Source organism: Eretmochelys imbricata, chromosome 4 (assembly GCF_965152235.1).
Source record: "Eretmochelys imbricata isolate rEreImb1 chromosome 4, rEreImb1.hap1, whole genome shotgun sequence".
Classification (NCBI taxonomy): domain Eukaryota; kingdom Metazoa; phylum Chordata; order Testudines; family Cheloniidae; genus Eretmochelys; species Eretmochelys imbricata.
Window position 1 is genome coordinate 119501274 of NC_135575.1, and position 27151 is coordinate 119528424.

Sequence of the window (27151 nt, forward strand, 5' to 3'; positions counted from 1 at the left end):
GATCAAACAAAACATACTTTCTAATTTGGCTAAACTGAAACATCAAATGCCAAATGACTAAAATGCTTTCTAACCATAGTTTTGCTAGCAGCTTGATAGGTATGCAAGGCATGCAGATCATTTCCTGCCAAGGCTGAGAAACATGGGTAGGCCTGAGATAATAGGGCTGGTGTGCTTGAAAAAGAACAAGGTTGTTAATGTTGTAGTTGATTGCATTTTTTGGGTGGCTCTTGGCTTCCTTTAAACCATCCCAGGTACTTCCTGTGGTCTGACTTTCCTTTAGCTCTGAATGACAGAGGGATCAGTAGGAGACAGGATAGGGATTTCCAAAGCATCACAATCATCAGTAAGGAACACTAAGTCCTGGGGAAATAAGAGCAATGATTAGTTTTATAAATGGGTGATAAGGAGGCAGAAGACAGTGAAAATATCAAGGTTAGGGACTGATCCAACACCACTGAAGTCAATGGCAGTTGGATCTGGCTGGAAGCAGATGTTATAGTAGCAATGTACGTTCATTGACATACCCTCCTGCAGAAGGAGATCATAATGGTGTACAGGCTCCGGATCTTTTCCTTCAGAGCACTCACTTGTGGCACTCTTTGGCAAGCGGAGTATGCCACAAAGTTTCGGAGTTTTGCCAACACACAATAATTCTGCAAGGCATGGAAAGGGTGATTTGTAAAACTGTTTGGATGCAGTACTGGTGGGTTTGCACTATCCATTGGCCACTCTGAAATATTCCCTTTCATCAGAATGGAGAACTCCCAGCTCTGTGTATGTGTTTTTAAATAAACTATTTATTACATAAACAATCAGTATTTCATAACAGGGTTGTCTGCTCCCTCTTTGTTTTACATCTCTGACTTGGTGTTTTACTGGCACTTAATTCCATGCAGTCTAACAGGATATTCTGGGGTAACTGCATAGACCCTGCCCCTCCCACTCCAGTCTTGGCTCTCATAGTTCAATAGCATCACTGGCTTCTTTTTATGCTCTCTAGTAGAGGATAATACTAGCATAACCCTCTGGAGTTAGTGGAATTATATGCAGGAGAATTTGGTCTATTCCTTCAATAGGAGCATCTCAGTTTGTTACAATATACAGTAACCAAGATCTTTGTCATAATTTGCCTCATTCCCACTGGACAGTGGTGTAAAGGTCAAGTGGAACTTTGTTCATAGCACTTTATGTTGTCAAAATACTGCACAAATGTTAACTAATTTCACCATGTTCCTGTAAAGCAGGTGAATAAATTACCATCCCCATTTTGAAAACAGAGAAACTGAGGCACTGAAGTTAAATTACTTGCACTTTGCCATGCAGTGAGTCAGTGGCAAAGCTGAGAGTAGAACCAGGAGTTCTTGGGTCTCAGCCCTTTACTGACTTCATTAGATTATGCTGCCTCCAGCAAAATTTAGGGGTTTGTCCCAGTTGTTGGTGAAGAAAGCATAACACGGCATATTCTACTGCTTAGCACTAGAACTTAAGGTGCTTGCACAAAAGAACATGTCACACATCCTTTGTGGTGGATGGACATGCATTTATTATTATTGCTGCCATTCTTTTGTCTCCTATGGAAAACTTTCAGAGAGCTCAAGAAGTGATAGCTGATTTTTAAAAAAGAAACCCAGCAATGCACTCCTCCACTTGAATTTGTTAAAATAGCAATTTGTATGAGCTAGATATGCCACATCTGGAAAGAAGACACAATGGTCTTGATTCTGCTTTTGACCTTTTCACTATTCTCATGCATTCCCATAAATACATTACTTGCTGGTAAAATTCCATTATAATAAATATACAAATGTTATTCACTTAAATGGTGATTTAATCATTTCCAAAATTTAAAAACCACAACAAAAAAACCTTCAGAAAAACATCTTCATTTTTAAATAAGATCCTACAGTGCTGCTTTTCACTGTTTCTCTCTAGTCTGGTTAGACTTTCAAAAAGTAGCTTCAATACATACTCAAAGTAGGTCCCATACTTGCACTTTTTTTCATTAGCTGCTTTTAATTCATGGTTGTAAAGAAGGAATAGTGTAAACTTACATGTATGTCCAAGTAGAGCTTGGGCAGCATCTCCACGCAGGGGTCCTGTAGTAAAGAATAGAGACATTGCCATTTTTTTTTCCCTAGGGAGATTTGTTTCAAAAGCAACAATCTAAGTAGTGTTTTAGATCAACTCACCACAGGTTCAGTGTTCTGTAAAGTCTTAAATGATGCCATGATTTCTTTGCTCAAAGATAGAATCCTTGAGTAGCATGTTGGAGGAGCTGAACTAATCAACAGAAAAACAGAGAGCAGAACAACCAAACTCAGCAGCATCTTCATTATGGAGAGTATGTCAAATGTTAATGATTACACAACTACTGATAGGTTTCAGTGGAGTCTAAGTTTGACAAGTGGACTCTCACCTTAAATAGGCTCTTGTATCAATGAAAAAAATGTTTTGGGGTTGGTCCAAACAGCGGCTCACTGCCGTTTTAAATTTCCTGCCAACCTGAGAGCCAAAGCTGCTAGCACTTTCCTGTCCTGGAGCAGGGAAAGGAGGGAGTGAGGATAACCAAACACAACTGGTACACTTTATTCCCTAAAGAAAACAACCCAGTAACCATCTAAAGGCTAACACAAGTATGTGTAATAAGCAACACAGGATTATTGTGGAGCTGCAGACCCCACTCCTGCAACCACTTAGGCACATGCTTCCCATTATGCACACAAGTAGTCTCATTGTGTGATTGCTCACGTGCATAAAGAGAAACAGGTTTCTCTAAGTCTAAATGCTAGCAAGATGGGGGGCCATATATTGTTGTATTAGTTAAAATGGAAAACCATTTAAAATGGTTGTAGTGGCACACATCCTCTGCTGGTCTCGTAGACATTGCTGAATCTGGGAGTGTAGTGGGTTTTTTTGTTTGTTGCAGTCACTGTTTCTATTGTCTGTATCTACATATTCAGTACTTTGAGATTAAAAGGAGAATATATGTTTCATACTAAAATTCCCAACACTTGACCAGATTCTGATTAATTTCCTTTTTTATGGTAAAGGGATAGTGTAACCCTTTGACTTTAGTCTTTGACTTAAGTCGTGACAGGTTGAAGAGTTTCCTGTCTGATCTTTTGTGGAGATACACTCCATCTTTCATGTCCTTAAACGTGCAGTTCAAGAGTACAAAAAAGATTCCAAAGAGTGTAGGGGCAAGAACACATCCTTGCTTTACTCAGCTTTTCTTCTCAAAGCTATCTAAAGTGGACCTGTCAAACTGGACAGTTGCTCTCATGTTGTCACGGAATGAACATAAAGATTTAACAGGGTTGGTGGGCATCCTATCTTTTCTAGTATTGCAAATAAACCTGCTCTGCTGACTGTCAAATGCTTTGGTTAGGTCCACAAAGGTGATGTACAATGGTCGGTTTTGCTTTTTGCATTTTTCCTGGGGTTGACCCAGAGAAACTATCATGTCTATAGTTGATCTTCCAGCCATAAATCCACACTGTGTGATTCAGGGTAGACACGATTTGCCAGCTGTTGTAGGTGTACTAAGATGACATTTGCAAAAGCTTTTCCCACTATACTTAGTAGCGAGATACTCCTGAAGTTGTTGCAGTTGCCCTTTTCACCTTTTATTTTTATACAGAGTGGTGCTGATTTATGTCACACATCTCTTATGGTACCTCACCCTCTTTCCAACACTTAAGTTGCAGATGATGAAGATATGGTAGTAGGCTGTCTTTCCCTCACTTGAGGATTTCCGCTGGGATGCCATCTGTTCCAGGAGCCTTGCCACTTGATAGAAAATCAGTGGCCTTTCTTAGCTCTTCTACAGTGGGCTCCACGTCTAACTCTGGCATGACCTGTAGAGTTGGTATTTTGTCCAGTGATTTGCTGGTGATGTATGTTTCTTGTGTGTATAGCTCTGAATAGTGTTCAATGAGACAACTGCTTGCTTTTATCTGTAAGGATTTCACTGCTGTGCAATTTGTGAGGGGCAACCTTGTTGACAGTGGGGCCTAGAGCTTTTTTCAGGCCATCATACATGACTTTGAGGTTTCCTGTGTCGGAGGCTGTTTGTATCTCTTCAGAGCTTCACTAAAGTCAAAAAGGTGCTAATCAGGGGACTTTTATTAGCTGATTATGCTGCCCTCATAGTCCACTGTGACCAGGATCCCGGGAGGGGAGGCAGCTGAGGTCACTCAATTAGAGTGAACTGCAAAGAATGGGGCAGACAATCCCCAAAGCTGGTGAATATTCCAGTACTTAGATTTACCAAGCCAGCACAAAACAGATTCTTTACCTCACTGGTTGCTCAGAAGCCAACAACGCAGTTCCCTTAAAGTGATCCAGCCTCAGGCCTCCATCCAGATACCTAAGTCAAGAATAAACAATTACTGAAAATCTTTTTCATCATATAAAAGAGGTTCTACCAATCCCAAAGGATCGGACACATTACCTTCCAGGTTAATGAATATCCCAGATCTTACCCAAATACATGCCGACAGCCAATTCTTATTAACTAAACTAAAACTTATTTAAAAAGAAAGAGTGGTTAAAAGATCAATATACATACAGACAAGTTCAATTCTTGAGGCTCAGATTCATAGCAGAGGTGGTGAGCTTTTGTAGTTGCAAAGAGTTCTTTTGGAATTTAATCCATAGTCTACAGTCCAGTGTCCAATATCACATTCAGAGTGTATCAGCATAACTGGGATCTCAGTCTGGTGACTCAAACTTCCCCTGATGAAGCTTAAGCAGATCTCAGATAAAAAGGATTGGGACCCAAGGGTCTTTTATACAGTTGTCTAGCATCCGCTTGACCATACAGTCCTGGGTAAACAATAGGCTTCTGTTTTCTAAACCTCACCAGTAACTAATTACACAAATTAACATAGGGCAATTTATCCATTAGGCACTCTATCACAAACTTCAAAGAGACATATAGACAATGACATTATTTCACCCAGATTCATCTAAATGTTAATATTCCGTTTTGCTCTCTGAATTAATAGTTATAGTGACAGACAAGAATTGTCTGTTTACATGGCTAATACTTATGAGTACACACAGACTATTAGTATAACTTTTTTAACTTCTAACACTATAGGTTTACATTTCAAAGTTCTAACATTGAATGGCCCTCATTACCATTTACATGCTTTCTAACATGACTTTAAAGGTTGGCTTTGAGACATTCAGCCTGCAAGCTGTTTAACCCTTTCTGGTCGTATATTATACTTTGTATAAGATTTGTTGCAATTATATAGCAGTGGTAGCAATAATTTGCATGATTATATTTTAATTAGACAATGTCACACCCGCTATGAAGATCTACTACAAGAACTCATGGACCACCTTCCAAGTGCTTGTCAGGCATTTGCTCTCACCATCAGTATTAAGAAAACTGTTATATTAGGACAAGGGGTTCCACGAAAGCCTTCAATCACCTTAAATGCAAACCAGCTAGAAGTAGTCAAAATGTTGAGCTACTTAAGTTCTACAGTGACCACCACCCTCTCACTGGATGAAGAACTAAATGTTCACATTGGAAAGGCTGACACTACCTTTAGCAGACTAATTAAAAGAGCATGGAACAACTCAAAGCTTACCACTGAGACCAAAATGCTAGTGTACCAAGCTTGCGTCCTCAGCACACTCGTGTAGTGGGGAAACATGGACAACTTATGCTCATCCAGAAAAAAGGTTAAACAGTTTTCACCCATGCTCTTTACGCTGCTTACTCAACACCAAATGGCAAGATAAAGTCAATGCAGAGTTTCTTCAAAGGGCAAATTTACCAAGTGTGGCAGCCCTGCTGAAGCAAAGATGACTTCGCTGCCTGGACCCTCTGAGTAGGCTGGAAGACAGCTCCCCATGTAGCATGTCCTTGGGTATGCATCTATCAGAGGGAACAAGAACAACCAGACATCCCAAGCTTTGCTATAAAGATACATGCAAACGAGATAGGAAAAAATTTGGAATTGATCCTGATTGATGGGAAATCTTGGCAAGCGATCGTAAAAAGCAGCGCCATCATCTCCATCAGGGCATCAAAACAGGAGCTGGCTCCTACAGCTTGAAGAGAAAAGAGCCCATAGGAAGCAAGCAGCTCCTAACCAAGATACATATATTTGCAACAACTGCCAAAGATCGTGCAAATCTCAGATTGGACTATTCAGTCACGAGACATTGCAAACCATCTATATCTTAGGCTGCAATTCTCACTCTCCCTCACAGAGTAAAGGATGCCAATAGTAGTGTAGGATCTTACTGATAAGCAGAGCGGTGCCATAAACTCCTGATTATGGACAGGAACTATTTACGGAATGAGGTAATTAAAGTTTCAACTACTCTGTGAAGCTGAGCCTGTGACTGTCCTATCCTGGGCTGCTTTGTTTCTGTCCCAGCAGAGTGAGTGAGTGTGTGTGTGTGTGTCACAGGAAACCAAAGACTGCCTCTGGAGCATACAGGAAGTGTAGCACTTCCTGGAGGACTTACTCGGTAGCACATCTTCCCTTTTTGTAGATCCCTTTCTAAAGTACCTGACTGTTTTTGGTATAGGTTGTCAGTTTAATTTACTAGCATTTTAGTTCAATCAGTGATTTAATAACCCTTCAGGTTGCTCCAACACAAGGCCCAGATTTTTAAAGGTATTTAGGAGTTGGTCTTTTTAATAATGCAAGGCCTAAATCCTATTTTCAAAAGTGACTTACACTGTTAGGCCTACAGTTGGGTTGGAAATGTTTTTACCATCCCATGAAAACTTTTGAGGTTTCAAAATTTCTCATTCTCCAGTGATATAAAAGACCTTTCAAAGCTTTTCATGTTAAATGACAGACTCTAGGATAGCTGATATCCTGCATGAGTCCTAACAACTAGACTGTAGGAGACCTAGGTTCATATCCCTTCTCCAAATCAGGTAGTGCAGGGACTCAAACCTGGATTTCCCATATCCTTGTTGAGTGCCCAAACCACTTGGCTGTTGGCTATTCTCAGGTTGGTTTGTTTGTGTACACTCTCTCGTGAGATTTCTGTGAAAAAGTTTGAAAGGCTTCTTTCATACCAAACTGTCATGCTTTGCTCAGTATTGCCAAGCCTAAGTGACTTGTCAAAGATCACACTGGAAGAACATGGTGGAGATGAGAATCAAACCCAGATCTCAAGTCCTAATCAGTGCTTTAAGCACAACACACTCTTCCCTCTCAAGGTCCCTGTATTACAACCTCAATTTTTACAGTGAAACAAAATCTCTCTATTTCCCAGGTCTCTTTTTCTTTTGTATTTTTTCCCTTAACCTAGAAATGGAAGCCAGATCTGTAAGAAACAACTGTCCTTGTCTCAGGTGCTTGAACTTTTTAAAAGCATATGAATCTTTTTCATAAACGTCTATTTTGATTACCATAATACTTAACAATAACATGTTATACTTAATAACAGCATTTAGATTGCATTTTACATGGTCAAAGCATTTTAGTGTTTTGATTGCTAATCAACTGCAGAGTAGACTAATACAAGGGAAAGAAAAAAAATCATACTGTGAGCTGACAATGAGTGAATAGAGCTGAGCTAATACATCATGTTTTCTTTGAATAATTTATGGAAAATATTTTGAAGTTCACTTCACCTGTGTCTATTCCCCTCTTGCATCCATTTTCTGAGAACATTCCTGTGAATGACATTACTGGCAGGAGTGGTCATGGAAATAAGTTTTAAGCTAAATAGAGAACATTTTGCAAAACTTTAAACTTCATGTGACACTCAAACCTGATTCTTAGTTACTCATCTAATCCAAGAACAGAAAAAAATATTGTGTGACTAATGTATTCAATCTAACAAAGTGCACTTCAGTGCACATGGAAATAATGAGAGACAGACATGACAAGAAGGTTAAATGCAGAGGCCACCACTTTATTTAAAACTTTTCCCTAACTGGACAGGTAACTTTACCCCAAATACCCAGAAAGGTTGTTCCAGTGCATTTCCCAGTGAGCACTAATGGCCCTGGTAGACATAAGCTTGAGGATGGGTATGAAGGCCATGTCCTCTGCTCCCTCAAACCTGCCAAGAGACTCTGACTGGAAGCCAGAGTCCTGACCCAGTCCCCTCCTCTATGCTGAAGGTGGTAGGGATGAGATGAGAGGAGCCAGGAGTTGCCTAGGATAGAAGCACTTCTGCCCTCCCCAACATCATCCTACCCAGGCAGCCCAATAAGTTACAGGGACCTTAGTTGGACACTTTTCTTTTTTTTCCCTAACCTGTGAACTGCACTGGAACCTACTGAACTGCAACAATTGTAATTTAATCCCTCCTCCCCCACACCCAGACCAGAACTGGATGCGGGGTGGAAGGTGAAAAACCCCACACAGCAGTTAGCCAGCCAGTTTTGCCACATGGAAGAAGTCCCTTCCAGACCCCAAAACTGGTGATCAATCAAACCCCTGGCATCACCAAGGATCCAGCAGGTAGGTAAAGGGTGAGGCTGAAACTGGGAGCCCACAATGGCCACCCAGACTAGTCAGCAAGCTGAATCAATCACCCTCACACTCCAGTACCACCAAATGGCAGCCAAATACCTGGCCCTAGCACCACACTCACTGCCCAATGGCAGCAGCAGTGGGCAAGACAAGCCTCCCTCTTCCCCCCCAAGTTCTGACCCCTGATGCAGCATGTGACCCCTTTCCACACCCTGAGCAGGAAGGAAGGGTTGGTGGGGGGAAGAGAGAAGAAGCAGCTCCCACATGCTGGAACAAAGGGGTGAGAGAGAGAAAGGAGAAGACTCTACTCTGCACTGTTTAGGCCTTAACTGGAGTATTGTGTCCAGTTCTGGGTGCCACATTTCAGGAAAGATGTGGATGAACTAGAGAAAAGCACAAAAAAGAGATGACCTGTGAGGGAAGATTGGAAAATATTAGGAGAAGAGAAGACTGAGAGGGGACAGAATAGCTTTCAAGTACGTAAAAGGTTGCTACAAGGACATGGGGGGAGTGGAGAGGGATGGATCTGGAGACAGTGCATTAGAAGGCAGAGGTGTGTCTAAGCTATACAATTCAGATTCAGATCTGAACTCCCCATTGACTGCTTACGTCTAGGTTTTGGTCAGAGACCTGAGGACCATAGAAGCCAAGCAACCAAAAGGTACGTGAGTAGGGAGAGGAGAACTATTTTCATGGAAGGGGAAGAGAAGAGAGGGAGCTGGTCTGTAAATCATAAGGTTGTGGTGAGGGGGGTAGCAAAATGGAGAAGCCTAGACAGGAGAAACATATGACAGGAAGACACTGGAGGAGAGCAAGATATAACTTAATGTTCAATGTGTGTTATGTGTTGTCTTCTGTGCCTGATTCACAGAGGATCTGACTCTACTATAGTATCGTAGTTGGGAACTGTGGGATTGATCCAAAGCCCACTGAATTCAGTGGGGAATAGCTCAGCCTTTTAGCTGAAGTTGCAGAAGTTCATGCCTGTGGCTCTAGAAGACCCAGGTTCAATCTTTGGTAGTGATCAAGGTGATGGTTGTTATAAAGAAACACCTTAATTGTATGTGAATTTCTGTCTTGGTCATCACATGTCATGCAACCATTTGATCTTCACTCTTATGGTTTATGATGTCACCAGCACCCTTGGTGGAAATTCAACTTGTTGATTTACTCTTTAGTATGCAAAATTCCTTTTAAAAGCAAACAGAAAAAGAGAGATTGGGAAGTATCCCATGACTTAACTACCTACATTTTTGAGCTACATAGTCTTGTTTGCTTTTAAATTACTAAAAAATGAAACAAAAATATTTTTCTAAAAATGAAAGGGCTTGCTGTATGGGCAGAAATTCCTGCCATGTTTGAACATGAACAGTCTACTGGGACTCCAAACAACTTTCTTTATTATCCCTTTAAAGTTGAAGACTTGTCTAGTGAATGTTTATATTAATAGTTAGAGGCTGCCATCAGGCACTTCATGAAATGAGCCACTTTTTTTAAAAAAGGGGGAAAATATAGAAAAATGCTTTTCTTTAAGCCCCGTGTATTTAGGAATTGATTTAAAACACCTTTCCTAAGCTTTCTGTTGTGACAAAAATAACACTCCTTGCATTTAGAGCTGGGCAGAACTGCTTTAGCAGACTTCAGTCTCTCCATTACACAGAGGTATTCAGAGGCTTACTCTAGATACCAGGACTACCTGTAAGGGCTTATTTACACTGGGATTTATTTATTTTGCATGGATGCAGCTATATTGATGTAACTACACTGGTATGAACTTTTAGTGCAGATGCACTGTATAGGTGTAAAAGATAGAGCTTGCCTTCATTTGAAACTGGGGTAAACCAGACTTGTGCAAGTCATTTTTGATATTCATGCTCTCTGCTAGTGATTTGCACCTCTTGGTGAAGCTCCAATGGCACACAGATCCCCGGTACAGACAAGCCCTAAGCAACTTACAGTACCTCTGAAATGATGGTTGCCATTATTACTATACAGTAGTAATGCCTTATGTTGGTGATTGAATCCTCTTTGCTGCTTAATCTCTGGTGCTTAATGATTTTATAGTCCTATCTTCGTCCCCAGCATTCCTGCTGTTTCCATATACTAAGAGCAAACTGATATTGCCACTCAAAAAGATATTTATTTTAAATCAAGTGAATAAAAGAAACTAAACCATGAAACAGTCAAGAGTAGAACCCAGGTGTTCTGACTAGGAAGGGTGAGCATATCTGTGTTCATGTCACATGAGCCACACAAACTGAAATCTGGAGGACCTATTAACAGGGAACTGGCACTGTACTAATACCTGCAAGTTACTTGAAAGTTAGATTTCTATACAACACGTATGGAGATGGGGGGACCTTGTGGTCTTAGAGATAGGATTGCCCAATGGTTAGGGCACGAGCTTATAACTCAGGAGACCTGCATTCAATTTCATGCTCTGCAACAGACTTCTTTTGTGATTTTTGGGCAAGTTACTTAAGTTCAGACCCTTAAAAGGTATTTTGGCTCCTAACACTGATTTCAATGCAATTTAAGAGCCTAAATACCTTTTGAGGATCTGGGTCTTAGTCCGTCTCTTCCTCAGTTCCCCATCTATAAAATGGGAATAATGCTCTATCTCACAGGGGTGTTGAGATAAATTCACTGACAATGATTGCGCAGCTCTAGTCCTGACTCTCCTATTTTGGCAGTGACCACTAGACTTTCTGATTCTACTAATTTAGGCTTTAGAGACTTGTCTTGACCACCAAAAAAACTGGGTGGTGTGGTTTTTGTTATGCGTGGGTTTTTTTTGTTTAAATCTCAGGATAACTGATACACATGAGCTATGCCAAGGGAAAAACACAATGAAAAGCAGACACGTTAGTTTTACCTTGAAGTAAGCTAGGTGAGGTCTAGCCTTGAGGAGTATGGGGGTGTCTGTAAAAGATTAGACTTTTACCTCAATGTAAAACTAAAGTGCCTGGTCTTCAATGTGTTTTTTACCTGGGACAGCTTGTGTGTTAGTGACCCTGAAGTCAAAACACACTATTTCCTAGCGGTGACAAGGCCTAAGCAACACTTCTAGATTCTGGTTTAGATTTAGATCCATATTTGTTAATCTGAGGCAGCTGAGAAACCAAGCCCATCTACTAACAAACTATCCCCTCCACCCCTTTTCCAAAATATGTTCCATAGCTCCAGGCCTTCTAAACACCAGTCATCTTCACTTCCCTTGTGGTCATCTTCACAATGAAGAATGGTGTGAAACTAACAGTTAACAAGGAATGCATCGGAGCAGCACATTCAGTGGGCCAAATTAATCTCTGGTGTAAACGCACTAAGGAGATTAATGGCTGGGGTCTGAGCTACCCACTTGCTCGTAAAGGATGTCCCTCTAGATCATCTTGGTAAGGAACTTCTGTGTGTGTGGTGCCTGATCTGTAGCTAAATGGAGGAATTCGTTCCCCAGGACTTGCTCTCCAGCACCTTTCAGCAGTGTTAATTCACTAAAACACACGCAGTGAAATGAATGAGATTGAGAATGCAACTATGTATAATCAACTGGTTCAACCTAAACAGAAATCCAGGGAGACTTCCCTGCTGAGCTACAGCATGCATCAGAGCTTTTTCAGTACCATCTTAGCATGGTAGCAGATTGTTTTCCATTTATCCTTTTTTACCAAGAAACTAACATCTGGTCAAATGTGCATTGCTTTGTGTATCTCTGATTGTAACCAGCTCTTCCAACAGACTAATAGAACAGCAGAGATAAAACAAATCCTCAAATCAACTAGCTATGATGAGCAAAGTTCCCAGCTCAGATCCATGTAATAGACGGTGGCTCTTTTATTCTGTTGTCTCCACATACATAGATCTCATACTGTGTACAAACTTTATGGATGAAATCCTGCCCCCGCTGAAAACAATGGCAAAACTCACTGTCTTCACAGAGCCAGGATTTCCCTTTAGGTATCAGGAAGCCACCTTTGCAAGCTCCTTCGAGCTACACTGGACACCAAGGGTCTTCTCCACTTTGCATGGTGTGAATAACTCTGCCAAGTCCAAGAACATGGAGAACAGGCCCTGGATGAATGAAGCTCTACTGACTACAGTCATGTATGTTGTGAAAATAACTGGAGTTGCTTTCTGTTCAAGAAATTGAATAAACTTATCAAATATATCAGCCAGGCTCAGGAATAGAATTAGGCAAAATAAATCCTCAAGCATGACAAGGAAAAGTAAATAATGGAACATGAGAAAAATTAGTGTTAATATGTATGCTGTGTATCAAATATACTTGTCAATTAAAAACCTTATTTTTATTTCAAATTCTTCATCTCAAAATTTTTTTTAATTAAACAAAAAAGAAATGAACCTTCTCTTCTGCTTAGGAACCACACTTCTCAACACCCTGATTACTGAGGGTCCCTGTAACTTTTATTTTTAAATCCAGACAGCTAAGAAGGCAATGAGCTGGTTAATGTTAAGGATTCTTGTACATTTTTGTGGAGTTTTTTATTTGCTGATATTCCTGGTACAGTGAACTTCCTGCAGTTAACCCAACCATAACTTAGATGAAGACCTTGTTGATACTAGAAAATTGTACCACTTTAACTACACTGTACCATCTGACTTCCCATCCTCTTTATATTAAAAAAGAGAAATTCTGATATTCCTTCTCCATGTAAGAGTTGTCTGCTATAGCAAATGGAAGGAGATGTAATCACTACAACAACCAGTGTCTTGAGATGTGATCCATGCCACTTGAAAACATAGAAACCGTTGTATTCAAGGATTGCAGGTTCCAGTCAAACCAGCTTTACCACATTCCCACACTGGAGTCAGGGCTAACTGACCAGGACAGCATTACATATATGTTGGTTTGATCAATTATGCAACAGTTATCCTCTTGTCTGATGCAAGGGATTGAACTGGGACCTCCAGAGTTATAATGTGACCGTTCATAGCTTGAGTTAAAGAACCAAGAGCTGTAACAAACTTTCATATCCTCTGTAGATCAGGCACAGAGGGGATGTGTAACACTGACCAGAGGGTTACACTTGCATACTGAACCCCAGTCTGAATGCAATGTTACACTTACCCAATGGTTTTTATCAGCTGTTCTATGTACTCCAAAACACTCTCATCATATTGTGAACCAAACTCAGAAAATAAACCCATTCTATTTATTAGTGGTACTTAATTGGCAATGACTTTGTCCACGTCAAACAGACCGAGGTGCAGTTCCTTTTCATGTATAATTTTGGTACAGGTTGTGCTTTTGCAGTAAAACAATCCAAGACACTTTAGTAGTGTTATCTGTATTACTTTTATTGTCACACAACAAAGACGTCAAGGGAATGGAAGCAAAGGTAGAAACCCTTTAGAACTAAGCGTTACTCATTAAAGTTTTAAAGTGATCAGACAAAGCCTAGTTTGATTTACTATCCTTAAACTCCACTATGTATTTATAAATGTAGCCCTCCTTTGGAATAGATGTACAAAGGGCCAGTTCCTGCTTCCACTAAAATAGTTCAATGGGAATATAGCCATTGACCTCAATGAGAGCCCGAACGGTCCCAAATTGTTACCTTTTTAACAGTCGAAGAGTTTGCTCGAAATCTGATCAGGTGTTGATCTTTCTGGGAAAGGGTTAAGTGTGTGTGTTGTTCAATCTGGATGTAGGAGATGGGAGTGTTTTCTCTCTGTGTGAGAGAACCTAGTGTGTGTGAGCTGAGAAGTCCTGTGGGAGGACCTAGCAGTAGCCAAGCCTGGTTAGAAGATCTGAGCTGTTTGTTAACAACAACAACAGCCAAGCACCAGGAAGAGGAGAGTTTGGACTTTTACATACTGTGTTTGTTTGGAGAGCTGTTTGCAGAAGGTGACTGTTCAGTACTTTTAAGTCAAGAAAATATTGACTACACTTTTTTGCAATTAGTTATTTCTCATACTCTTTCAAGGGGTGTAGATAATATGTTCCAGAACACCAGACCTAACTGGCACTCCTAAAAGTTACTTTTTGATGTTCTAGTTTAACAATTTCAAACTTTTCTTACCTCCTCACAGAACTTACTCCATTTCTTTCTTTATAAAGCTTTCTTTCTCTCTCTGCTGCACCACATGTGAAGCTCCAGCTTCCCTTAGGGAAGCATTTGTTTAGCTGTGGACACATTCCTTACAGCAAACAGAGGCCAAAACATACACACCAGGAACTAAATGAGAAGAATTTAACTTTTAATGGAAAACAAGCCAGAAAACTGGCCTTGGGGTCTGAAAGTCAGTATACATTGAACTTGTTTTCCACTTTATCTTTTTGTTTTTACTGGTTGAATCAAAGAGTAATGTATGCATTTTCTGAATACAGGGCAGTGCCCAAGGTCAGTGTCATATCCTCTGGCTGCTGCAGGGCTAAAGAGAAATATATATCAGACAAGCTTGTGTCCTGCTTATGTGTGAAGCAGAAGTGGCCAAGGTCAGTTTTCATCATGAGTCAAAGTTAAGGCAAAGAATTCAGAACACATGTGATTTTTTTTTTTAAAAGATGGAAATTGGTGCAATGGGGGGAAAAGTGAAGGAAGATTTATTATTCTATGTTCTTGTTACTTTCGTGGCAGGTGCCACAAAGCATGGTAAGTCAGGCACTCCATTTTCTTCTAGTAGAGTCTGATACCGCCACTTGCACCAATGGGATGGCTGTTATAGTAAGGCACTATTCAATAAGAGAAAAGGGGTCCGAATCTGGCCACATATAGCTGGATCTGGCCTTTGCTTAGGAATATATCGATGATTTAACTGGGAATTGGTCCTGCTTCGAGCAGGGGGTTGGACTAGATGACCTTCAGGGGTCCCTTCCAACCCTGATATTCTATGATTCTATTCTATGATTCTATATGCTCAATGTCTGTCACGATGCAGAGGCGTAGCTGCTGTTAGGGTGGATTGCATGGAGTCCTAGTGCCACCATTTTTCAACTTTGCTTTCCACCATACCGCACGGTTTGGGGTTCCATCAGCAGAAATAAAGCCTGGATTCTTAAAGATATACAGGCCTTGCTGTACTCAGCGGTGCACTTCTACCCGATTTAGGAGCCTAGGTCTCATTTTCAAAAGGGATCTAGGCACTTAGTCAAAATCTCATTGCACGGAAGCTTTAGGTCAGTTTATATAGATTTAATGCCAGACACTAGTAGGCCCTTGTGCAGCTGTGCATGAAGATGGGGGTTGCCTCCCCACCTCAGTACCCCACGCAAGGGCCAGTCACGATTGCAGTTTTTGTGCCCCTGAACACAGGGACTGCCCCTCCTGGGGCCCTCTGGAGTACAAGCCACACAAAGTGGGCAAGAAGGTCGGGGAGGAGCCAGGGGATGGAGCCTCCCTGCCAACATTTCTTGGCCTCCCAGAGGGAGGGATGCACACTGCATGATTTTAAGGAATGACACGGTATTGACACTTCATTTATACTGGGGAGCTCCACCCCTTCTTCAGGGCTGTGCATTAATATTTCATGTATTCCAATGAACTAGCACTAGATTTTCAGTTTAAACAGAGCAGGTAGGAAGAAATGGCAATGTCTTTTTCCAATCTGCATCCAGCTATATGGGGCCAGAGTGTGCAAACCGCACAAGGGTGTGACGGAATAGTGGCTTTTGCAGTTTGCACACAGTGTGGTGGGATCATTCTGGGAATACTTGATTTTCTTCTGGTAGCCTCAGGTGAGCAAAGTTTTCTTTTCCTAATCCCTCTTGCATGATGAAGTGCATGGGGATAGAGGAGGAGTATACTTGTCCCAGTGGTTACCTATCCGCTCTGTGTTCTTGGGGAACCAGGGCTCAGTACCCAGCCTGTCTGACTCATGAAAGACCTTCCCCCACCCCAGACACTTTCCCCCCAGCCTCTGCTTGAACCAAAGCCGATCAGAAGGAAGACTTGGATTTAATATTTATTATAACTATTTTGTTTGGGCTCCCCTTGTATGGTTATTACATGGTAACAAATAACTTTCATGGTTAAGCTGGTTGCCTCTCTCTCTTCCCTCCCCCCCCCACTGGGTGTTTTTTGGCTTCCCCATTCTCTCTGCAGCAACGATTCTCCTACCTAAGCTAAAGATCCCCTCAGGGTCCAAAAATCCTGTGGGGTTTGCTCCTCAAGTGGGTTACTACTAGAAAAATGGTAACATGAAAGTGGGGATAAGGACGTGCTGAACCTGGGCATAAGGGGGTGGCAGATTGAAAGTGCTGCTCGAACCAGCCTGCTCGGGCGTGCTCTATTCCAGTGTGGTGCCCATGGCCTATGAGGGTGACAGCTTGGAAGTGCTGCTCGACCCAGCCTGCTGAGTCCAGGGACATATAAGCGGTCAGTGTGGGAGTGCTGATTAGCCTGGTTTTCTCAGACGCGCTCTGTGTGTGTGTGTGTTTGTTTGAGTCTGGGGCTGGAAGAACCCAGCCCTGGGGAACCTAGGTCCTGCAGGATAGCTCCATTGGGAGGGAACTTGCAGCAGGGAGAAGAGCTCCTTATGAGAACACAAGTGACACAAGCAGTACATTGATAGAATTACAGAAACCCCCCCCCCCAGAAGAGTAACCCTAATAAATGAGCATACCCCGAAGTAATGGGAAAATCTGATAACACAGTGTTTGATACCACAGTGATACAGAAGAAATTGCTATGCTCTGAGATAAAACCATCCCCTGAGCCCTTTGGCGCATTATGTCTGATTCGTGCTGTCTGTTTTTGATCATCTGCACCGTGGGACAGCAACTGTGTCATCATAAGTGTCTTGTACAGCACTGAGCATACTGTCACTTCTTACAATAACAGTAATTAATAAGCAGATGCTTAATAACTGGGGTGAGACTTTATGCAAATAAGGATTTTTTTTTTCTTTCCCTTAGTCTGTTCCTCTTCACTTTCATTGCAAGCTTTGTTTGTGCTGCCATTTAGCAGGAGGTATAATAGATATCTCCTGAAAAAGCACAGGCTAATATTGGATTTGGTTGTTGATGCTCGATGTCTCTTAGTGGTGAAGAGGTTACTTGAGTGACACCCACAATTTATGTACAAGTTTCAATAAATCTAAATTCCATATAATGGAACGTCATCATCAGCTGCTGATTGCCTCTGAGGGGGGAGCTACTGTGACTGATTTGGAAGGAATAGAAGAGAATGTTGTTCTTGTTTGTAGGCAGACTGAGGCCTGGATCCAGCAAAGTGTTTAACATGTGGGTAACATTAAGCATCTGATAAGTCCCACTGACTTCAGTGGGAGTACTGGATATGCTCAGAGTTATACACATACGTAAATATTTTGCTGTATCAGGGCCTAAGGCTGAAGCAGGAGAAGTATTTCCAGAAAAAAATGTGGCCAAATCCTTGTGTACTGCTGCATATTTTCAAGTCAAATATGTCTTACTGAGTCCCCAGTGAAGTGATCAGACAGCAGAGTGGAGTGCAAGACGTTGTTGAGAGCATGGCATAGTAAAATGCAATGGGCCGGATATATAGTGAGGCTCACTGACAATCGATGGACTGCAGCTGTCGCCGAGTGGTACCCACAGGAACTGAAAGGACCACTTGGCTGACCTCCAAAGAGATAGGAAGATTTTATTATGAAAAGACATGGCCACACATGGAGAAGGAAGGCCAGGATACAAGGAGAAGAAGACCGATTGATCAAGGTGAAATATGTTTTAGGTAGTTCTGTAATGGAATTATTGCAGTACTGCAAAATTCATCAGTGTGGTGTTACAAATCTTTACAGATATCTGTGCTCATTGGTCCACATGCTACTGTTTAGGCCGACATAATATTGGCTTTTTTGTTTACGTACAATCCTTTTATTATTTTAATTCATTTATTCTTGTAGCTAAGAGCTTTCAAACAGGCTACAAGAGAACGTAATCTATTACAGGTACAACTTTCCAGAGGTTTGCTTGAAGCAACAGAAAAAGAAAGCAATAGATGTGATTGTTTGCTATGACTGCATGCGTTATTGCTGCTGAAAGCTGGAGATGAATTTTCACATGCCACAGAGAGAGGGGTGGTGGTGGTGGTGGTGTAGTGCATTAGCACCTAGGGACCCCAATCACAGATCAGGATACCACTGTGCTAGGCACTGTGCAAACACAGAACAAAGAGATGGTCCTTCGTCCATCGATCTTATGATGTATTCTCTGTACACTTCTCCATTTTCAACCCATTGGCCATTTTCTCATAGAGGCTGTCTCCCTATGACTAATAGTAACAACATATCTTTCCTTGACTGACTCTTGTATGCCTAGCTTGGCATTCGTTTCACAAAATCAATAGATGAAAAACATCTATATCACTATGGTGGATTCCTGGCTGTTATGCCTAGTGGCACCAGTGAATCATACCCATGAGCGATGGACATCTCGGGTTGCCACCTGGCTGGTTTTTGAACTGCCTTGCTGGTTAAAAGATTTAATGTGCCAGGGGTGGGGAGTTCCCTTGGGACATGTTAAAGTGCTCTACAATTCACACCCCCTGCTGTCTGGACTGCAGCACCATGTTAGGATAACATAAGAAAAATGATTAAATTACATAAAAATGCACGTGTGTGTGTGTGTAAAGTGGTTCTCTAAAACATTTGAGTAAAACTAACTATAGTCATCACTAGGATCCTGTTCGTTGGTATAACACTTGTGCCTAGAGGCCCCAGTGTGCTGAGCACTCTGTAAACAGAGACAATGCTGCCCCCAAAAGCTTCAATCTAAAGAGACACAACACAGAGGGGTGAAGTGACTTACCCAAGGTCACCAGCAGAACTAAGAATAGAACCCTTCTCTGCTCCCAGTCCTGCATCCTGACCACTAAACCATGCTGAACTCAATGAGATTTCAGGGCATTCCGCACCTTGCAGGTCTGGGCCCCTCAGAAAGTTTTCTCATCTGAAGGCTGATGTAAACTGTAGGTCCTGATTGTAGAACCCTTGCTTGTGTTGTGGAGCACTTCTGCAAGTAGTCCCACTGACCCCCGTGTGAGAGGGATCCATAATTGGACCAATTCAAATAAAGAACACACTGCTCCAACAGTATAATTCTACCTTAACATTTTCCCTTCTATGCTTTTTCTCCCCCCCCCCCCCCACTTAGTGCTGTCAGTTTTCAGCAGTAGCCACAGCAGGTTGCTTTCAATCAACAGCCCTGGCTCCACAGCAAGCTACAAAAGTAACAAATTTTCCTCAGAGCAAGCACACTCTGATTTCATGCACGCACAGACATACATTCTAGAGCCCAATCTCCCAGCACATCAAGACACAGGCTGCAAACTGTCCTGAAACAAAACAGATAAGCAAGTAGAAACACTTTCCTCCCCTGCTGAGAACAAACACACCAGCAACAGAGTGACAGATTCTGCCTACCTGCTGCAATAGCTCCTCTCTCCAAACTGAGGGCCTGATCTTGCAAGGTACCAAATATACTCTGCTGTAAGGGGAATCGGAAACACTCAGTGTACTGGCTTATGTATTCAGCACCCTCACAGATTTGGGGCCCTGGTCTGTGGCCAAACAATCAAAAATTATTCTTCGAAGACTTAATCCTGATTTTCATTGAAGCCAATAGGATTTTTGCCTTTGAATTCAAAGGGAGCTCTTGCCTGTGCTCTTGAAAGACACTCATAGACATTAAGGCCAGAAGGGACGATCGTGATCATCAAGTCTGACCTCCTGCACATCGCAGGCCATCTAATCTTTCTCACTCATTCCTGTAATAGACCCCTAACCTCTGGCTGAGTTAAAGACTTTAAGTTACAGAGAATCCACCGTTTACTCTAGTTCAAACCAGCAAGTGGCCCGAGCCCCATGCTGCAGAGGAAGGTGAACGCCCGCCCGCCCCCCCAGGGTCTCTGCCAATCTGACCAGGAAGAAAATTCCTTCCCAGCCCCAGATATGGTGATCACTTAGATCCTGAGCATGTGCACGAGACCCACCATCCAGACACTATAGAGAGTTCTTTCCCAGGTAAGCCAGAGCCCTTCCCCTCGAGTATCCCATCTTGGGCTGTTGTTAATAGCAGGCAGGGATAGGTCATATGCTATTGTAGGCAATCTCATCCTGCCATCACCACTCAGTCAGCTAATGAAGGATGGGGAAGTCAATGATTGGTGTGAAATGATAATTACTGATAACTTGCCTGTCACAGCAAAAGACGTGTCAAAATACTGGCTGTTAGCAAAGCATCCCTAGTGTTCTAGATAAAGCTGTATTACATGGGGGGCGGGGGAGAGAGAGAGAAAAAAATCATTACCTCATCATGACTACTACCTCATTAAGCAGTAAAGCGTATTAAACACCTAATATTAAAGGGGATGTAAACCACAGGTCACCAGCACTGGTTTTGAGAAAGGAAGACTGAAGCTGTTTTCATTGCTGGGGAAGTGGCTGCACAGCTTGCAAATAAACCAGCTAAGCACCCAAAGCTGGCTGGCTCAGGGAAATCTCTATCAGCTGATCCATCTTCCTTCTTTGTGGATTCACCCCAGTGCTGCAGCCTGACTTCCCTTGAGATGTCTATTGGGAGCTGGGGATGGGGTGTGGGGGCGCGGGCGCTAGAAGTTGTTTTCAGGACTCCATAACAGCTTTGCCAGAAGAAGCTGCTTAGCGGACGTGCTGGATCAGTGCATCTCTTGGCTGTTTCGGTCATGGCCCATCCCTGGCCAATACCATCCATGTTTTTTGGGTGGTGTTGGACACTTGCTCCCTCAGCAGAGGAGAGGTTTCAATCACTTTCCATTGGCCCACCCTCCTCTGATACTGGCCTTTTGGCTGCTACGGCTCAGCTCTGTCTATTAGTCTCATTTTATAGATGGAGAAACTGAGGCAGAGAGGGTAACTGTTTTGACAGAGGTCACACTCAGCCAGCAGCAAGGTCAAAATTAGAATTTTGGCTCTCAGTCTCATCTAGGGAATGCTGCCTCTCAAGCACTATAATAAACTGCCCATAATAAAGTATAATTGTTTTAGAGCTGACATCTGCCCACTCTGGATAGGGTAATGGTGCTCTCAGAACCTGCCTCCAACAGTCCTTGTACTGAGTCCCTGAGCATAAAGTTAGATGTTATGACTAGTGCTTGACAGGGTGAGTATTTTTGGTACCTTCTCTCCACCTGTGTAGGGTGTAGGCAAAGTCTGACATTTTTTTCAGCATTACCAAGAGCTAGATTCTGCTCCCACCAGCAGTTTTACACCAGAGTAACTCCAGTGATCGGAATGAACTTGGAGCGGAGAATTGAAGCCAGCTCCTCCAAGTCCCAAGCTAGCACCATAACCACTGAGCCCTCCTTCTTCGAGGAATAGCAACATGAGGAATAGTACTAGAAAATATAACTTTCAGCAATGTTTCACAGATTTTCAGAGGTGCCTCTTACTTTATCAACAATGAACTTTTCCATTCCTGTGCTGAGAAAGGTGTACAGTGTCACTACAGGTTAGATATACTTACTCTATAGGAGGCATTACTCCAGAGGAGCAGGACTGGACCACAGAAGAGTGAAATGCTTTCTATTGTAAGTTACTTCTGTTACATACTGTAGAGAAAATATTGATTAGGATATACTAATGCAGGATTGAGAGTAACTAATGTCCATTTATTAGAAAGTTACAATGGGCCCAGTCATGCTAGCACTGAAGTGTATTGCTCACAGATTTGGGGCCCTGGTCTGTGGCCAAACAATCAAAATTATTCTTCGAAGACTTAATCCTGATTTTCATTGAAGCCAATAGGATTTTTGCCTTTGAATTCAAAGGGAGCTCTTGCCTGTGCTCTTGAAAGACACTCATAGACATTAAGGCCAGAAGGGACGATCATGATCATCAAGTCTGACCTCCTGCACAACACAGGCCATCTAATCTCTCTCACTCACTCCTAAGGCTATGTGAGAAGAAGATTTTGCCTATGGTCAAAAGTTCTTGAGGTAAATTCATCCCTGACCTGACTCCATTTAAATTTTATACATTTACTATCTCAGTCTACTACCTCATTCCCTGGAAAAATAATGGAGCAGGTCCTCAAGGAATCCATTTTGAAGCACTTGGAGGAGAGGAAGGGGATCAGGAACAGTCAACATGATTTCACCAAGGGCAAGTCATGCCTGCACAACCTGATTGTCCTTCTATGATGAGATAACTGGCTCTGTGGATATGGGGAAAGCGGTGGATGTGATATATCTTGACTTTAGCAAAGCTTTTGATACAGTCTCCCACAGTATTCTTGCCAGCAAGTTTTAAAAAAGTATGGATTGGATGAATGGACTATAAGGTGGATAGAAAGCTGGCTAGATCGTCGGGCTCAATGGGTAGTGATCAACGGTTCGATGTTTAGTTGGCAGCCAGTATCAAGAGGAGTGCCCCAAGGGTTGGTCCTGGGGCTGGTTTTGTTCAATATCTTCATTAATGATCTGGATGATGAGATTGCTTGCATCCTCAGCAAGTTCGCTGATGACACTAAGCTGGAGGGTAGGGATAGGGTCCAGAGTGACCTAGACAAATTGGAGGACTGGGCCAAAAGAAATCTGATGTGGTTCAACAAGAACAAGTGCAGAGTCCTGCATTTCGGATGGAAGAATCCCACTGGGCACCGACTGGCTAAGCAGCAGTTCTACAGAAAAGGACCTGGGGATTACACTGGATGAGGAGCTGGATATGCGTCAACAGTGTGCCCCTGTTGCCAAGAAGACTAACTGCATATTGGGCTGCATTAGTAGGAGCATTGCCAGCAGATCAAGGGAAGTGACTATTCCCCTCTATTCGGCACTGGTGAGGCCACATCTGGAGTACTGGATCCAGTTTTGGTCCCCCCACTACATTAGGGATGTGGACAAATTGAAGAGAGTCCAGCGGAGGGCAACAAAAATGATTAGGGGACTGGGGCACATGACTTATGAGGAGAGGCTGAGAGAACTGGGCTTATTTAGTCTGTAGAAGAGAAGAGTGAGGGGAGATTTGATAGCAGCCTTCAACTACCTGAAGGGGGGTTCCAAAGAGATTGGAGCTAGGCTGTTCTCAGTAGTGGCAGATGACAGAACAACGAGCAATGGTCTCAAGTTGAAGTTGGGGAGGTCTAGGTTGGATATTAGGAAAAACTTTTTCACTAGGACAGTGGTGAAGCACTGGAATGGGTTACCTGGGGAGGTGGTGGAATCTCCATCCTTAGAGGTTTTTAAGGCTTAGCTTTACAAAGCCCTGGCTGGGATGATTTAGTTAGGGTTGGTCCTGCTTTGAGCAGGGGCTTGGACTAGATGACTTCCTGAGGTCTCTTCCAACCCTAATCTTCTATGATCTGAATGCATTTTTTAAAATGTGTCTACTGTACCAGGGCAAGCAATTCAGTCTGGTTTGGTTGTTTGAAGGACAGAGTTTTATTGCACAAGTAACAAATTATCATATAGAATAAGTAGGGATAGATCCAAAGCAGAACCCCAAATCCAAAGCTCAGAGAATTTGGGAAGAGTATGAACCTGGATGTGCACTTTGCAGCTCAGCGCCATTGTTAACTTTAATTTATTGGTTTAGGGTTTCTTATTGGTAAAAGTTTCCAGTGTATGATATAGTACTTAAACAGACATGATCATTTCTGCCCTTTATATTTTGCCCTATGTATCTTTATCAGTTTCAAATGTGACATGCTCACTCCTGCAGTATCTTCTCAGGCTAAGCTTTCAGTGAAGCCAATGATTGTATTGTCCCTACTCTGACCCTACAATCGGGCTATGATGTGATAGCACAGGTCCTGGAGGAGGCAGGAGGTTGAACATACAATTTCAAGCTGGGGTTCTGTTCTGTCCAGGGAAGAAGGAGATAGTCGCCGTGGCCAGAAAACTGTGGAAGCCCTTTAGCCCTGCTGGAACATACAGAAACGTAAGTCAGGTGCTGCTGCAACTGGACACCCACAAAGAGCTGCACTGTGAGTCCTGTTCTGTTTAAAACACTTTGATTGTTTCAGACCTGTTTGGCATGTCCTCAGTGTGGTGGAACTACTACGTTCAGTTCCTCTTCTGAATAAAATGGGACCTAGATGACTATCGGTCAGATCTTCAGGTAGCTGCACTGAAGCTATGCTGATTTGATCTAAGATGTGTGTCTGGTTCTCTGTTTCCTTAAGCCTGTTCGAAGGTTTTTAGCCTCCACCTGAAAAGCGAGGATCCAGAAAACTATGGTTGGTGCCAAAACTGTTAGAAACTTTATTTTGTTCTAGTACTGTATCTTGGGAACAGGGATTGTGTTGCAGGGGGAGTGGAAGTAATCTCAGGAGCACAGAAGAACTTGGGAAGTCAGCCTAGATCCTTTGCCACAGGCCCTCCAAAATGCAGGGTGGGTTGTAACTCAAGCCGAGTGTGGGGAACCCTGAATTTATCCTGGGATCATTTATGGAGCCTTGTCAGTTTTTTAGATTTTTGTACAACAGATCTATACTAAGACGACCCATTCTTTCTTATTGTAAATCCAATATAACTTCATCTTATTAAAAACAATCCTTGTCCCTGCACTGCAAACTTGCCCTTGGATCTAAAAATGGAATTGGTGTCTTTCTGCCTTATGCATTTTCTGCCACTATCGAAGACTTTGCAAATAGAACTTAGTTGACGGTTTTGGGTGATTCTGAAAATTGATGGGCTCTGTGATCCTAAATCACTTACGCTCTTCTGATAATCCCATGTTGGTTGATGATGGATGAACCAGAACAATACCTAGTTTCACTCTTCTCCAAGATTGGCTCTCCAATGCTAACAGGAGTACAAAGCAGTAAACACATCTTTTTCTCAGAAAAAGAAGCAGAGGTGACCAACTACATGTAGGGACCCTGTCAGAGCCTCATTTTAAAATACACCATCAATATAGAAAATAAATTGAGTTATTTATTAATATAAGGAACTAACTTTTGGGTAGTACTCAAACAAATGTAAAATGTCAGTACAAAATAACCTGTAATTTACAAAAAGAAAAGGAGTACTTGTGGCACCTTAGAGACTAACCAATTTATTTGAGCATAAGCTTTCGTGAGCTACAGCTCACTGTAACTGCAACTGAGTATGTTCTGAAATCAAGAACTGTGAGGTCACCATGTAACTGCCATTAAAGGCATTTTAATGTAAAAGCTCTAACGGCAGAATTGCTAACTACTGACTTCTAAACTACAAGAATGCCCTAAGGGAAGTTTTATAGTGCTAAGGAATGTAATCCTGCCACATTAGTAGTGATTTACAGATCTCCAAGCAGAGTGAGCAATAAAATAAACAGAAATCAAAGACAACAAGTTCTTAAATAAATGAAACCGTACAACACTCTGTTGGAATGATGCTGTTAAGATTGAGAAGAGTAAGTTTGCAGCGTCTAATAAAGCATTCACAGAAAAGTACCGAGCTCTAAAAAACTGTCCTTTTTCCTCCTTACCACACAATGTCAAAAAAAAATCTACTTTTTCCATGCAGCGTACAATTGTCAAACATGTCTGTACGGATAAAACCAAAATGTACTTACCTTAAAGACAATTGACGAGCATACAGGGTTAGATACAGCTCTTAGTTAAATGGGGTAAGTCTGGAATAATTTTGCTCAAGCAGCTGGAGACCTTTTGGATTTTCTTTGGTGCAGCTGAGAGGAAATATCTGTCCCAGAACAATACATATTAGACATAACTTAGTCTCAGGTTGAATGGTCTCACAAAAGTTATACTTTAGAGAGTCCTATCAACTTTTTTTTATGTAAAAACAACAAGGAGGCCTCGTGGCATCTTAGAGACTAACAAATTTATTTGGGCATAAGCTTTTGTGGATAAGAGCCCACTTCATCAGATGCATGGAGTGGAAAATATAGGAGCAGGTATAAATACATGAAAGGATGGGAGTTGCCTTACCAAATGTGAGGTCAGCCTAATGAGACAATTATGTAGGCATTCAATTTTAGGTTCTGATTCTCAAAGGCAGTTGGAAAAGCATATGGGTAATTGTTCCTGGAGAGTTTCTATAAGACCAACAAGAGTAAGAAGGAGGGAGACTAAGATTGTACACTGGAGTCCAGGATTTTCTGGGTAAACCTAAACTGAGGATTCTTCTTGTTGTGCATCTGTTAAGCACTGAGAGGGTGCTCAGTGTTATACGGAACAAAAAGGAGAGACAGATACACTGTCCATAAGGAGCTTACCTTCTCAGGGCGTGATGCTACTCCCGTTGAAGGTACTGGAAATTTGCCATTGATTTCAGTCGGAGTTGTATTGGGCCTTGACTGTGGATTGGGTGGCAGATCAGCTCTTCTGATGCTGTACCTCTGTTTCTAGGGATACCACAGCGGGAACAATAGAATCATAGAATCAAAGGACTGGAAGGGACCTCGAGAGGTCATCTAGTCCAGTCCCCTGCACTCATAGCAGGACTAAGTATTATCTAGACCATCCCTGACAGGTGTTTGTCTAACCTGCTCTTAAAAACCTCCAATGATGGAGACTCCACAGCCTCCCTAAGCAATTTATTCCAGTGCTTAACTGCCCTGACAGGAAGTTTTTCCTAATGTCCAACCTAAACCTCCCTTGTGGCAATTTAAGGCCATTGCTTCTTGTCCTACCCTCAAAGGTTAAGAAGAACAATTTTTCTCCCTCCTCCTTGTATCAACCCCTGTCAGGCTTCTCTTTTCCAGACTAAACAAACCCATTTTTTTCAATCGTCTCTCATTGGTCATGTTTT

At 42.2% G+C, this 27151-nt stretch overlaps 1 protein-coding gene across 1 annotated transcript; it reads right to left on the reverse strand.

Moving 5' to 3' along the window:
• Nucleotides 1–279: 279 nt before the first annotated feature.
• On the reverse strand, nucleotides 280–2336 carry CYTL1 (cytokine like 1). Its single transcript, XM_077814639.1, has 4 exons — nucleotides 2193–2336; nucleotides 2055–2099; nucleotides 528–656; nucleotides 280–363 (listed from the first exon to the last, which is right to left on the reverse strand). Exons 1-4 carry the CDS (start codon nucleotides 2334–2336, stop codon nucleotides 280–282), a joined length of 402 nt encoding a protein of 133 aa, XP_077670765.1.
• Nucleotides 2337–27151: the final 24815 nt, after the last annotated feature.